At 39.2% G+C, this 15,249-nt stretch overlaps 1 protein-coding gene across 1 annotated transcript; it reads right to left on the bottom strand.

The window, feature by feature from the left end:
• Positions 1-3,938: 3,938 nt before the first annotated feature.
• On the bottom strand, positions 3,939-5,546 carry LOC140302022 (BTB/POZ domain-containing protein KCTD12-like). Its single transcript, XM_072380754.1, has one exon. It carries the CDS (start codon positions 5,406-5,408, stop codon positions 4,608-4,610), a length of 801 nt encoding a protein of 266 aa, XP_072236855.1. The 5' UTR covers positions 5,409-5,546; the 3' UTR covers positions 3,939-4,607.
• Between the last annotated feature and the right edge of the window lie 9,703 nt (positions 5,547-15,249).

Here is a 15,249-nt window from a genome sequence, read left to right as displayed (position 1 = left end):
AAATGTAAACATGGCACCATTTACAAAGGAAACATGTTTCATGAAACATTTACGATTTTTTAGACAGTTTCGTGTAATGTCACATCTTACAATGCAAACTATGGGCATGTTTTGGTATTTAAAGGCAGGCATTGGCATATAATTGTTTTGTAGCACAGGAAATGTGATTGAAATTTCATAATGTAATTTCACAATGTTTGAGTTTTTGTGGTGACACTGCTTCAGTCTGCGCTGTGAACCAATGAAGCCTGTTTTACCGTCTCAGATATCAGTTATTGAATCTACTTCAAGCTTTGCGGGTGTGTCCCTGAGGACCACTGAGTGAGAGTAGTGGCAAGTTTGAAGTGGCAAAGATGACTGGCCTTCATGTTTAGGTGAAAAGCTGTTTTCTGATGTGCTTTCACAGCAGAGTTCTCAGCAGGCCCTTGTCTGCTGGTGGGCTGAGAACCTGTTGCCAGGCAACTTGAAATGGGTGTTTTCCGGTACAATAGGTTGGGATGGAGCCTGAGCCGCCCCTTTTTCAAAGCATAGTCGATAAATGGCACAGCGACAAGTGTAAGGTACAATGTTAAATTCAGTTATTCCAAATAGGAGAAATTTGAGGGGGGTGTCTCATTTCTGATGGACATAATCAAAGGCTTTTCATCTCTGAATAAGAGGAAATCAAAGCGATTGCAAAGTAATGCGGCTTAAATATACAACTAATGCATTTTATGTCATTCCTGGAAAAAAGCAGCTCTACACTGTAAATAAAAAATCCTTTTCATTTTAAATTTTTCTTGACATTGTGTTTGTTGTGCAAAGAAATCCAAGAGGCAATCACCCCCCGACACACACACACACACACACATTTTATGCATCGAAATCAGATGACATGGTTATCAAGTTTCCATGCATACATCTCTCGCCACATCACTCTGTGAGCTCTCTGTGATGCCACCGTTTCAGATAACATGCGTCAGGACAGCTCACATGCTAAGGGTACATGGACTTCTCTCTGTAAATGTCAACGTCACCAAAAATGAGAGATAAAGAAGTCTCAGCCTAAAAACAGATATGTGTATTGGAGCTGTTTTTCTACTCATTCCCTGTCTCTTACTAATATGACAGTCCTTCTGTTTTGTCTGAATTGTGTGATGGAGCCGACTTCATCAATCGTCGTCACCCAAGTTACAAAATAAGATTCAACAGCTACAAAAGTAACAGGCTGCTTCCACACTTAACGCTGATGCTTCAGTGTCAGCTTGTTCTCTTATTTCAACTGTGTTTTGCTGCTAATACTTCTGTAATTTGACTTCAGCCGGAGGTTTAATGCAGGTCTTATTAAGGATCTGTGTCAAAGCTTTTTTTTTCTTCTTCTTCTTTCGTGTAACTAATACATTCACGCTCTTGACACATTTATTAAGGCGGCAGATGTGAATTAAAACTTTCGCTCTACATACAAATCCAGCTTTGGAAGTTTTGTGTGGAGTGAAATAGACTGTTTAATTCATGACAACTTGCTACTGTATCTATGGTCTTCATGACAACTTCAACACTATAGACTGTTTTACAGTTTGTTGGCTCTTGATAATAGTGGCCTCAGCTGGGCATGGTGTTAATGCCAGTTAGACGATCATCAGAGAGCAACCCTCTGAAAATATATCCTCACCCCTGTCTGTTTCTTTAGGCTTTCAGTTCTTCTGTTTTCATTCAACTCTGAATAAGAAAAAAGGAAAAATGACTTAAAAATCCAAGCTTATTAAGCTCACTGTAAGCTGGTTTCATAATAAGTTTTTGAGAAACACTGCAGTCCTGTTAAATGAAAGCGTCTCGAAACAACCACTAAAGTAATTTCTAATGAAGGACCTCTCCTGTAAATGGGACATTTCAGATAACGTGGAAATGAAAGGAGAAGGCTGTTACATTTAGCAAAGGGCAATCCTCTTTCATTTTCTGCTCCCACACCTGATCTAAACAAAGAGAAACACCGCTTCCATTAATTATTCAAGTGTGAACAGTGTGACGTGTCTGTACCAGAGGAGCTGGAATTTAAAAACAAAAAAAGCAAACAGAATTAAAGACATGCAGGTCACAGTGAGCTACAGATATAGACTGTGAGAAAAAGTGAGAAAGATTTATCACATTGAAGCTGATATGAAGAAAGCCAGCATGCTAGTGTTATCTCCAGCTCTGTAAATTGGCTAATTTGGCTCCCTTTATCTTTCTCCCTCCTGCGCTTTGTGTATTCATAAGTGTGTATTTGTGTTTGTATTCATAAGTGTGTCTGTGCACGTTTTTAGCATTTGGTGACAAGAGTTTTATTACAGGGAGAAAATAGCATACATTGAGTGAAATGTGTTTGGGAGGTGTTTTATTGCCAAGGACGCAAATCTCTCTCACACACAGAACAGTTTTATCGAAGAGCTTGCCAGAGAGACTCATCATCACTTCAGAGGAACATAAAAAAGGTCATTGGAATGACAATTAAGCATTTAAAAAAAAAAAAAATAATAATAATCTTTTTGGTTTCATGTAATTTCAGTCAAAAGTAGAAGTTGGCATCCTGGGCTCTCAGAAATATAAACACCTTTTCAGTTTTCTCACAGTAACACAGGCATAGTCAGACTGTCAGCCCAGTTTTGCTGAGCCTCGTTTGTTATATTTTAGTCGAGAGCGGCACGCACTACGTGCTGTTTCTGGAGATCGCATTAGGGGAAAAGTTGTGGTCGATCCTTCCTTTTTCCTGTCCAGATGGCAGCATCAGCTGACAGCAGATACAAGGTCTCCAGTTTTGACACATCAATCGTTGAAGCTCCTTGGCAGCAGACGAGTGCGTGTGGGAGGTTGAGTGGTTAGAAAATGAGTGCACATGGGTGTTTGTCTGCATTCTTGTGTTTTTAAATGAACATAGGCTTTCATGGAATGTGTAGAATATCTTACAGCAGCAAATTTAGATGCTCCCCTGCTGCTTCACTTTCCTGACTTTATTTTGCACATTTGTATTCAAGTACACTCTGACACAGCCCACACAAAGCCTTTTCTGTATTAGACTTGATCCTGGGATAGCTTGGATTTGTGCCTCGGGATCCCACAGGGAACAGACATTTGATTACTGTACTTGTCAGCCAAAGAGAAGCCCCCCCCTCCTGCTTCCCATCCTGCCCAGGGGAGATAAGAGACCTTGTCTGTCTGCTCTTGCAAAGCCACAACCAAGTTGTGTTTTTGGCTGCAATCTGTGGGCTTTTACTTGCATTTTAGCCTGAACTGGACACAAAACCTGATAGAAAAGGTAAAGAAATTGCAGCTAATATAGCTCCATCAGTCACTTGAACATGGTAGATCTCTATCAGAAGAACATAGATAGTTGCACTTCCTCGGTTATGGTTCAAATAGTGTTTCGCGTGCTGAAATTCGAAAATCCTCAGGTGTTTCAAATCAACACAACTAGAAACACGCGAGTTGTTATCTAATAGTGTCGGACAAAAAGTAAAGCATCTTCTTTTCTTCTTGATTCAGTGACCTTTGGGTTTATGACATGTAAATGTCAAATTCAACATGAAAAAAAACAACAAAACGAAGATGCACTCTTCTTTAATTCAGGTCAAATTCTCATCAGACTCTTTAGGTGGCATTTTAGTCTAGTGGAGTCACCGCTCTCTCAGCAGGGGAGGTGGATTTTATCTGTGTTTTTTATTTGCAGAAGTATTTGTGAGTGAGATCATTCCGGCTGGATAAGGGAAGCTGGATAATACAATAATGAAAATGTTAAGCAAGGGTCAGGTTTTTTTGTGCTTGAGCCCTTAAGATATTGTTGGAAATCTCTTTAATTTTCTGGCAAATGTACAGTTCAACATCGCCGTAATGAAAAGAACCTGTAAACTTTTCTTTTGTGTGAAAAGGAGCATCAGTAAGTGAATAGGAGGTGCATACGGGGGACTCAAAAGAACGATAAGGTGGAAGGTGTTGACCAGTGTCACACTTTATTTTCTGTATGATACATTTACAGCAGCTTGAGGCACAAAACAAACATACCAGAGTGTTATCTTTAAAGCATTGTGTGTCTGATATAATCGATTTAAACAAAATTAAGGATGAAAGAATCACATTTATTGAAGCAACTTACTGTTAAAACTCACAACTAAAAGGCTTGAGACCTACACAAGTCTAAAGCAAGAGCTGCAGATGAAAACAAGACTAAACTAATGATTTACAGAACCCAAATATATTCTCAAGTACCCTCTCTATAGGCAGTAACAACTGCACACAGTTCTGCCACCCTGGGAAACCATTTATGTCATTGGCTTAAGAGCCAAAAGTCCCAGTTGAAGCCATAAAGATTATGAAGCCCGCGGGACATCAAAATAACTCAGTGACATTATCTGAAGTCATATTGTCCTTGCCTCTCACAATGAGATTTATGCTGGAAGCCTGCTGCAGAGCAGAGGAGAAAATTGGCGGAAAGGTTCAACTCTGGCTGACCCCACCGAACAGAGCAGAAAGTGACAGACACAAGAAACTGAAACTAAACATAGCTGCATCAGTTATATGGATGTCAATGATTATATCTCCCGGTACTGAAAAAGCTTGTGAGCACCAACTGTTTCCTGGGCTCAGGGAATGCAAGTTCATCGGGAGAAGATGTACTCAGTGTAGCTGGTCCACAGTTTGTCTTCCCCCGGGTCGCTACTGCCGTATGAGCAGGTCCCAGTGGAGTTGCAGGCCACCATGTGGAAACCAGCCGCGGCCAGCCGGTCGAACGCCTGCTCCAGAAAGTTATACTTGAGGTAATACCTGGAGGTGTATTTGTCAGGCGGCCGGTCCGGGTCGCGGCTCTCATTCAAGGTATCCCCAAAAACCTCTTTAGCCAGGGATATCTTGCTGCAGACGGTTATTCTGGCAACCCTGCGGAACTTGGCGTCAGCCTGGATGTCCCTGCCGATGGTGTAGCTGCCTCTGTAACCGATGGTAATGTAACCGGAATTGGCCCCAGGAGAACGCAGCGCTCTGTCCGAGGAGGAGGAGGAGGTGACCGGGCTGGTGAGTTCAGCCTCCTCCGGCTCCCCGCTGTCCTCCACGTAAGAGCTGTCTTTGCTGACCGCTGCCAGCCGCCTCGACAGCTCCGTAAGCTGGAAGAAGTCCGCTTCTTTCTGCAGCCTCTTCCTCTCTTTGAAAAACTCCGGCAGCAAAAGCTCTTTGTCCCGTAAGTAATCCAAAATGTATCTGAACAGAAAGCCGTCCCGGTCGAAGAAGAAGCGACCCTTGCTGTCTTTGGGCAGGTCGGCTGGGGCGCTTTGGGTGAACTTGGCCCACAAGAGGGAAGTGGGCACCGCAGTGAGAGTCTCGAGACGGGTCACATACACCTGACCACCCACGTTGATCTCCACCACCTCAGGAAAAGTTGAACTTTGGCTGTCGGTTTGTGCCATCTCTGTCTGTCTCCCTCTTTTTCTATTCCCAACCCCGTCCCTGTTGTTGACCTCAGAACAGATAGTAAGGGAGTATCCTCACTGTACAGAAATGTTTATAATGGCTCTGGCTGTGTGGGAGGAGAAGGAAAAGGACGGCCAGCAGAGACATTAACTGTTCAGCGGAAAGCTCTGAGAAAACATAGTGCTGCCTTCAGGGGCTCCCCGTAAGATTCAGCTTCTAATGTCAAAACCTGTAAATGTCTTGATTTGTATCATGTGGTACGTGATGCATGACTCTTTAATAGCAGTGGAGAGTGATTCCCATTATGTTAATTTATTTGTCGTAAAATAACCAGTAACTTGAGGTATCAAATAAGTGGCTTGTACAATATTGTTCAAAGAGGAGCAGACGACTGATGCAGTTGAGTAGCTGTGCCCCAGAGTCCACAACATGTCTTTTCAAAAACGTGTTTGTCAGGTAGAATAATAGCTTTTCCACTGCTTTTAATATTTGGAAAACTTCCTGACTGCAAAGCCTTTAAACTATTGGACTTGCTGCGAGCCTACGTCATGCAAAAATAAACTTAGGTCAAACAATGCGATTGTCAATAAGGAAATGTGTGGAGCAACTTGGATTATTGAAGGTTTTTTTTCTTTTTGCCTGCCTTTATGACAGTTCAAGTACTGCTTTCAGTGAAGTGACCATGTAGGGACATCTGTAACAGGATGTCTTTCTGCAGCACCATGTGCTGTAGTAAAAAAAGGTTTTTTTGAGTATACACTACACTTGGTTGCATGTGTTTTGACACTGTATGTGTTCAGATTTTAACACCACCATTAGCAGACGAAATGGTATAATGGAAAAGTTTTTATAACCTGTGACTTGAGCTGTGTGTGTTGACCATAAACAGTTGTAAAGCCTAAACACAGTAGTTTCACTCCAGGATCCATTTAGTTATGTAGAAGTTCTCTAACTTTTGATCCTATCACATGGATCACATCGCCATTAGCAGGAGTTCGTCCAGTCCTCCTTGAGCTCGTCACGGATCTCACGTCAGTGTTGACTCCCTCCTGGTCCACAGTTATGAAACTGTCTTTTGATTATTCTTGACTGAATATAGACAATTAATACATCCACACACTCTAAAATATTCTCCACTTACTTTCACTGTATTTTCCTGAACATTTCAGCCTTAAAGGAAACAAAATCATTCATAAAAATGATTAATAAAAAAAACATGCAAATAAAAAGTGTCAGTCTCCATCACAAGTTCAAAAAATGGATCTCAAAGGATCGCTTCTATGTTGCCTCGTAATTGATCAAGCATGGCCTTAGAAGATACTTTGGATCACTGGAACATTTTACTTATAAAAAAATAATTATACTTTCAACATTCTACATTCTAAGCTTAGACAATTTGAAGCAACTTCATCCCAGAGATTCCCTAACTTTACCTTTTTAATTAATTTCAGAAATATTGTTTGACCCAGAGTAGCTTTCCTTTTGACCCTATTACACACTTTTGTCTTCTCTTTTTTGTGCATTATCATAGCCACATTATCACTAAAATGAATGGTGATTGTGGCTTCAGTTTAGAAATGAAGTAAATCACTTCCTGGGTGCAGGGGTGTTACATTGTTAGTCACAGGAACATTTTGTTCTGGGCCCTGCAGGGTTCAAAGACATCCCTCGGCCTCTCACGTTCTTGTTGAGGTACGGAGTCGATCTCTTGTCTTGGTGAGGTAGTTCATGTGCGCTGGGGGTATAAGAGGCAAAGTTCATCACAGATTATGTACTGAAAACCTCTCTTTTAACGCTGAGACAAAGCTGGTCTGATCGATCAGTGATGTCTCCAAAATCTTTAAAAAGAGGCTAAACTTTTGCTAAAACCCCCAAAAGCCTTAACACTGAATTGATTTCAGCTTAATACCAAAGCTGCCTTTGATTGAGCCTCGAAGTACAGAGAAGGCTGTATTCATATGCAGAGAACACCCACTGACATCATCACTCATATCCTCAGCAAAAGATGTAATTGGTCTGTTGTCTCAGATGTAGAATTTTCCTTGATTCACAAAGCGCCTCGGATGTTTATATGAGAGACTGCTGATTAACATCCACTTGCACAGCGAAAGACAAATGGTGTTGAAATAGAGACGGAAACATATAGAGATACGGCAGCAGAAGTGGGTCATAATAGATGAGTAAGCAATTAAGACCAATCACGATGGTGTTACAGTGATATTGCTGTTGTGCAACTGCACAAGAAACTTAAATATAGAGTAGATCTTGCAGAGAAACCAGTCTGATATGCAAAGAAGGATGGGGTGATTTAAGGAAATGACTAAACTTAGAAGTGCTGTTCTGAAGAAGCCTCCTTTCTGTAGATCATTAGACAATCTTCATATTCAGACAAAACCCAGAGCTAACGTGGGTTTAATAAGCTCAGACAAGACAGAAAACAAAGACTTTTGTGATCAAATCTTCTTTATGTTGGAGCACCTTATCAAATTTAACTAAAAACAGCGTAAGATTCTTTATTCAAGTCACATGGATGTCACCTCGTTGATTCTGACATTGATTTTTTATTTGATACAGTCCAGCTGAAACTACTGATCATAAATAATGCTTTGCAAGTGTGCAACTTTTGTTATGATGCCACATAAACTGTTCCTCCCTGGCAACATGACAAACTTCAGTCTCTCATCTTGTTCAGTCAGTTTTAGTCTCTGGACTAGAGGGCCATCTAGTGGATTTTATTCACATGACACACAGTGATGCAACAAAAAAGCAAAGGCCACTGTGTGTATTCAGTGAGTTTATTTACCCAGATGCATGATTTATGAATACAAACCCTGAAAAGCAGCTGTATCACAAACACTGCTAAGAAGATTTTTTAATCAGATAAACGGTTGAACCTGTCTTCTTTTGCTCTTCCTGCACACCAAAGGGCCATCATCTGTCAAGTCTCAACCTCCAGTGTGTGTCTTTGCTGTAACAAGGTGACACTTTTTCCTGCAGGCTGGAAGAAGATAATTGGACAAAAGTTATAAAGTTTTGCTCATTACCCATTTCCAAGAGAGTATGAAGGATATCAAATGTAAAGCTATTCATTTGATAAACATTTATATAGTTCTGTCTACATAGCTGATCCCTCTGAGATGCATCAGTTAATTTGACACCCTATAGCTTTGAGATTAGATTTCCTGGGGGCATATACTCTGATGTGTGAAATCTTTTGATTTAAAGTGCAGTATAATTATACCCAATGTCTTGGTTTTTCTTTGGTGGGTTTTCAGAGCAGTAACAGGATTGGGTTTGCTTAAAGACATGTTTTAGTCATGGTCCTCTGATTTTGAATCAAATTCCATAATTTGAGTCATATGGCTTGAAAAGATACAATGGAAACTGTGTTTGAATTCATAATTCTGTCACAAGAAGCGAAACAAACCAAATAAAAAAAACGAAGAAAATGTCCATACAAAAAAGCACAACCACTATAAATAACTGAAGCCATAAAGCATGCACCAGATCAACTCCCACTGAAAAATGTTTGCAAACCAAAGAGAGCTCTGCAGAAATATGGATCTGTGAAGAGGAACTCACTGAGCTGAAGGGGGTCCCTGCAACAGATCCATGCAACAGAAACTGGGGCCTGTGAAGTAGAAGTCATAGATGAAGGCTATAAAACTAATAACCATGACTCAGAAATGGAAGAAAAAGACCCCAAAGCAGAAGAAAAGAGGCTAAGAAGAATAAGTCACAGAACAACTAATGTGTTATCTTTTAAACAACTTCACATTATATCCAGATGAAAACTCATGCGCATTGGTTGAACTGATAAATGATTTCTTAAATCTAAAGCCAGGGCATTTTGAATGTCTTTTCGGGAACAAAGAGCAGTCTAATCGAAGAGCACCTGATTTCTTATTCTATTTACTTTATCAAATCATATGCCTGCTGTTTTTTCCTCATTGGAAATTGGCATAATTTCAGCAAGTAAATAGACCATTTATATTGGAATGTAAATGCACACTTAATTTGGCTTGAAAACTCAAATATGCACTCAAATATCCACTTTTTCAATCCAACTCAAATCCAAGTGAAGAGACACAGACCTGTTCACATTGCAAACCAAGTGAGAAGATACACTTTGGCATTCTGTGTATGTATGTTTTCATGTTTCTGACACTGAGATTCCAACAGATACATTAATGCATAAAAAGGTGTAAATAAAAACATATTTTATGCCCTCAACCATTTGTTTAATCCACCTCATTTCAAGCAGTTACCGCATGATTTGTTTGCAGAGCCACGAGAGCTGAGTTAAATGGAGCAGATTGTAGTAGTGTATTGTTGTATTTTGAAGCTTTTTTCCTACTGTTCCTTTTCTTCAATCACTGGTACTTGGTGTATATGAATGAAGTGAAATGAATGTGTGTTTTGCGATGTTATGTTACTACCGTCACTGTGAGGACATCTCGGTTGTGACAAAGAGAGCTGCTTTCTGATGTGAAACTGCAGCAGACACTCTAAGTTCTACAGCATACTGGAGTGTGACATTTACACTTACCAGCCTAACTTCTTTCAGCTATGGATGTAATGGTAGATGATGGTGGATCCATGCCCATATTGATTAAACTATCAACTCAAGGAGCTAAGTTTAGCAGCGACTTGTTCACATGTTGCAGCACAAAATCAACTTTTCCATATGAACAAACATGTCTATGAACTCTGCTTAACTTGGCTTTTATTATCATTCTGCTACATACAGGCCATGTAGACAAACCAAATGTCATTCTGTGCCGACCCTGGGAGCAATACACGCAATACTGATAAAAAAGACAAGAAAAAAAGAAGACAAAACGAATAGTGCGAGACTCCCATAACAGGACTCAGACAAGTGCAAGACATAAGACAGCCTAGAATCATCTGGGCAGCAGGACATAAATTATGGAGGAGTGCAGCACAGGAATGAGGCCGTAAAGTAAGAGTTACAAAGATGCAGGTGCAATGCTTTGTCCATTTCAGTCTAAAGTGCACATTCAGGTGTGTGTTGCAGTATTGGGGTTGAAGGCAGCATGTCATGGAGGTGTGTGTGAGTGTCTAGGGCTCTGACAGCTTGGGGGAAGAAGCTGTTGTGGAACCCAGCCATGCGGGTCCTGAAGCTGTGGAGCCTCCTTCCTGATGACAAGAGGTCAAACATGCCATGAGAAGGATGATTGATTCATAACAGCAGAGGGTCTGCATACATAGCTTGTCAGGATGCAGTTCCTGCAGATTCCAAACCACACCGTGATGCAGCTTGTTAGGACACTCTCCACAGTGCCTCTGTAGAAGGAGGTGAGGATAGATGGTGGAAGGCTGGCTTGCTTCGGTCTCCGTAGGAAGTGAAGACATCGTGGTGCCTTCTTCACCACCGAGCTGGTGTTGGTGATCCTGGCGAAGTCCTCAGAGATGTTCACACCAAAGACCGAGGTTGTCCTGATGCTCTCCACCTCAGAGAAGCTTGTGGGTGCTGAACAGCAGGCCTTCTCCTCAGATCAAGGAGGGAGGGAGCAGTGGATGTATCTCTTGACCAATTACTCAAAAGCACGTCATTATGACAGGAGTCAGTGCCTCTGGGCGATAGTTGTTGAGGTACAATGCTTTTGACTTCTTTGGCTGTTAGCCACGGATTCTGGTGGGCGCCTGTTGTAAGTTTTAACAGCATGTATGTTGACATAGTCAACCACTGAAAATGAAACAATTCAGAATGAATAAATTTTTTCTCATACTGTTTTTTTTTTCACCAAGTAACTATAACTGATGCCTTAAGGATTTCAGATAGAAATGACAAATACATATTGTATTTAATTCTTTATTATGATCAAGCTGCGTGTCTCTTACTAGTTATTACTTAGTGCTCTTTCTGTTCGCTTCTGTATTATTTTTCTCTTTTAATCTTTTTAATGATCTAATCTGATATTAAAACATACATTTTTTTGTTATATTCTATAATGTCACGTTTTTTTTAAAATATCATATTGTCGCCCATCATGTAGATTGGTTTTCTTTTTCTCTTATATTCTTTTCATTTTTTCAAATTTAAATTTGATAATTTCTTTAGTTGTTTTTCTTTAAATATGATAACATTCTATTCTATTCTAATGAGCTATTTTTAGTCATACTGAATTTTTTTTTTATCGTCTTGTTTTCTTTTGTACAGGTCTAGTTCGGATGTCTCTTTTATGGTTCTGTGGGAAAATAAAGACGAATAATAAGTGTTAGTGGGATGACAGACATACATAAATAAGAAATAAGACTGAGTCATAAGCAGCTGTATCTCTAAGTTATTTGGTGAAATACAAAAGAACACATGCGTCGTGCTTTGCAGCTCAGCATCATACTAACGTTTATCTTGAATGTTTGTAGCCGTCTTTGTTGTAAGTTCCGGGGAGGCTGTTCTTAATATTCTAAAGTCTTCTTTCCCTGAAAAACAGAAAAAGTGACATTTCCATTTAAATGTCTTGTTTTCTCTGTGTTTGTGAAAGTTACACGGAATGTTTGCATGTAATTAATGAGAAACACTGGACTTGCATAAACTTGCACTGGGGGTGGAGTCAGATGGAGACAACATTCTGGACATGTGACCCAGAGGTTTTAAGTTATTACAATGAGCAGTAATCAGGTATGCGAGTCCTGATGCAGAGGAGACACAAATCAAACGATAACTAGATTAGTGACATTTTCTACAATGTACTGACAAATACACTGATTGTCGACTGACACGAAGTTCTTGGAGGTCACTTACCAAAAAATATGAGGCGTATCATCAACAATACAGAATAGAATTTTGTGGGAAAATCTTGGGGGTGTGTTCTTCCTCGTAAGGAAACTCTACTGTTTCCGTTTCTGAGGGATGTCGAATCCTTTGCTTTCTTCTGTTACTTCTGGAGGAAACAAAAACAAATGCGAAAATGGGTATGTGGAAGAGTAGAAGACTTTGATAAAAACATAGATGTAGCTACTCCAGCATACCTAATAGTTGTCTCTTTGTAACAAGCGATTGGCACACCACTGGAGTCGTAGTACCCGGCTTCCAGTCAAGAGCTTCTTAACATGACTGTGAATCAAAAGAGAGATGGAGAGATGGTCAGTGACACAAAGCATGTTGTGCTCAACTGTTGTTATCTAATTATTAGTATAATGCTACCAGAAACAGTGCGGATCTATTGAAATAATCCAAAATGAAGTGTTTAAACTACTCTATGAAGGTATACTTTATGTTTTTCATCAAAACATCTATTTAATCTACTTTTGCACAATTAAGTGCAATCAGTTGTTTACATGCAATCTAAACCAACTCTTCGCTTGCGAACAGGCCATTTACAAAGAACAAAACGAGAACTAAAAGCATCTAAAAGAGCTTAAAGAAGAAAGGTTCAAATTAAAGGACAGCAACTACCTTCATCGAGCAGCGGACATGTTGCCCAACTTTGCTCTGGCATCATACGGTAAGAAGACAGAATCACAGATCAGCATGGAAGTCGTTCCATCTCATTGTAAATATTTAGTTTTGGGATTCTTCACTCACTTTTTTTGTTTGTATTTTTGTGTGCAGGCGCAAAAATTGTACACCAGATGTCATCAGAAGCATACAAGATCTGTCATCCCACCAGCACTTTTTATTCGTCTTATTTTTCTCACAGGATTATAAAAGAGACAAATTCAGATTTGTAAAGTTGCAGATCAACAGTAACTGGGGCCATCCAGAGTACACCTGTGTGTGCAGTGCATGGGAAGCAGACTGCCAGAAAATAATATAGGGAAAATAGTGCTATAGAATAGAATTCTATCATATTTTAAACAAAAACAGCTAAAAAAAAAAAAAACATCAAATGAAACAGAAACAAACTAAAAAATATAAAAGAAACAGAAAACAAGAACACAAATCTACATATTAAAAGATAGTGGAATATTTAAAAAATACTAAATTAAATGATAAAATATAGACAAAAAATGAACATATGAAATAGAATTAAAAAATGATGTTGATAAAAACTGAAAAGAATTAAACAGAAGAGACAGTAAAAGAAAGATTTAAAAATTGTATCTGAAACTAAAAGAGGACTAAAGTAGAAGAAACATTTAAATTAATTAAAAAATGTTTGTTTTTTTAAAACTGCATGAAAATATAAAATAAAATAAAAGAACTAAAAAGATTAAAAGATAAAATAAATCAATACAGAAGAGAACAGAAAGAGTAGAGCAGAAAAAAAGTTGTAGTAAAGCTCCTTCAGACATCAGTGGTGTGGCGGCCAGTCACTGAAGGAGCTCTTCAGTGTCATTACGCCGTGCATGTGGTGAGAGATAAAAATAAAGAATTAAATACAATATTTACATGTTTCTAAAATCCTTATAATACATATAGCAAATAGCAAATACAATGACACACACTTTAGGTTGAGACTTGACAGAGGATGCCATTTATTATATGAGAAAAATCCACTTAGCAGTGTTTGTGATACAGCTGCTTTTCAGGGTTTATGGTAATAAATCATGCATCAAAGTAAACAAACACACTGAATTTGTTTTATACATTCTGTCACGTTTGTGTTTGTAGTGGGTAATATCTAATCTGGGAGTAACATCCACAAGGTGTCACTCTAATCCAGAGACTGAAACTGACTGGAAGAGATACAAAAGAAAGAGAATGATACAGTGAATTTTCATACAGTGAAAGTTGCAGATGTTGTTGGTGTCATCTCTGTACCTGAGGGAGTAAGAAAAAAAAAGAATATTGGTTTATTGAGTGTCCTGACATTTTCTGACTGTCTGGTTTGATAACTTCTCTGTGGCTGATGAGAAGGTGCTGCAAAGAGTAGTTAAATCTGCTCAATCCCTTCTTTGGAGGACATTTATATCAGCAGATGCAGGAACCAGAGCAGCAAACATCATAATGTACTACAATGACCCAGCCCATGAATTGTTCACTCTCCTCACCTCAGGCAGATGGTTGCACAGCCTCAGAGGAAAGGTGAGGCGCAGTTTCTTGCCTGAGGCTGTGAGTATCATGAACTTTTTGCCATAGGCTGTTCTCTGCACCAGCCGCACTTTGTCTCAACATGCGACTAAATGTCTTGTTAAATGTCTTGTTTTCTCTGTGTTTGTTACACAGAATGTTTGCATGTAATTAATGAGAAACACATGAATTAGATAAACAGAATATTCCTTGTTGAGCACTGGGGAGACAACATTCTGGACATGTGACCCAGAGGTTTTAAGTTGTTACACTGAGCAGTAATCAGGTCCTGATGCAGAGGAGACACAAATCAAACGAAAACAGGATTAGTGACATTTTCTGCAAAATACTGATAAATACATTGATTGTTGTCTGACATGTTATCCGAGTAAGTTATCGGAGGCGTATCATCAACAATAAAGAATAGAATTTTGTTGGGAAACTTTTCGGGGTGTGTTCTCTATTGCTGCAGCATATTGGAAACACTGTCCTTTCTTCTTATGGAAATTCTGTTCTTCTTCATAAGGAAACTCTAATATTTCTGTTTCCAATGAGTGACGAATTCTTTGCCTTCTGTTACTTTTGGAGGAAACAAATGTGAAAATGAGTACAAGGAAGAGTAGAAGACTTTGATAAATACATAAATGTGCACATGTAGCTACTCCAGCATACCTAACAGTTATTTATTTGTTGTTTCTTTGATTGTTGGCACACCAGAGATGGAGAGATGTACCCAACTGTTATTATCTAATTATTAGTCTCATACAACCAGAAACAACTAAGAGGCTCTATTAGAATATATTTTTTTCAAAATGTAGTGTTCATACTATTCTGATTTCTCATTATCAATGAAATAG

The sequence above is a fragment of the Leuresthes tenuis genome, unplaced genomic scaffold (genome assembly GCF_036924035.1).
Source record: "Leuresthes tenuis unplaced genomic scaffold, fLeuTen1.0.hap1 SCAF_2, whole genome shotgun sequence".
Taxonomy (NCBI): Eukaryota; Metazoa; Chordata; class Actinopteri; order Atheriniformes; family Atherinopsidae; genus Leuresthes; species Leuresthes tenuis.
The sequence above is the reverse complement of the archived record's forward strand: the minus strand, read 5'-3'. Positions and strand labels throughout refer to the sequence as shown.

What these genes read in the sequence shown, in the direction of transcription:
- LOC140302022 (XM_072380754.1), bottom strand. Translation starts at nt 5,408, where the DNA reads ATGGCACAAACCGACAGCCAAAGTTCAACTTTTCCTGAGGTGGTGGAG.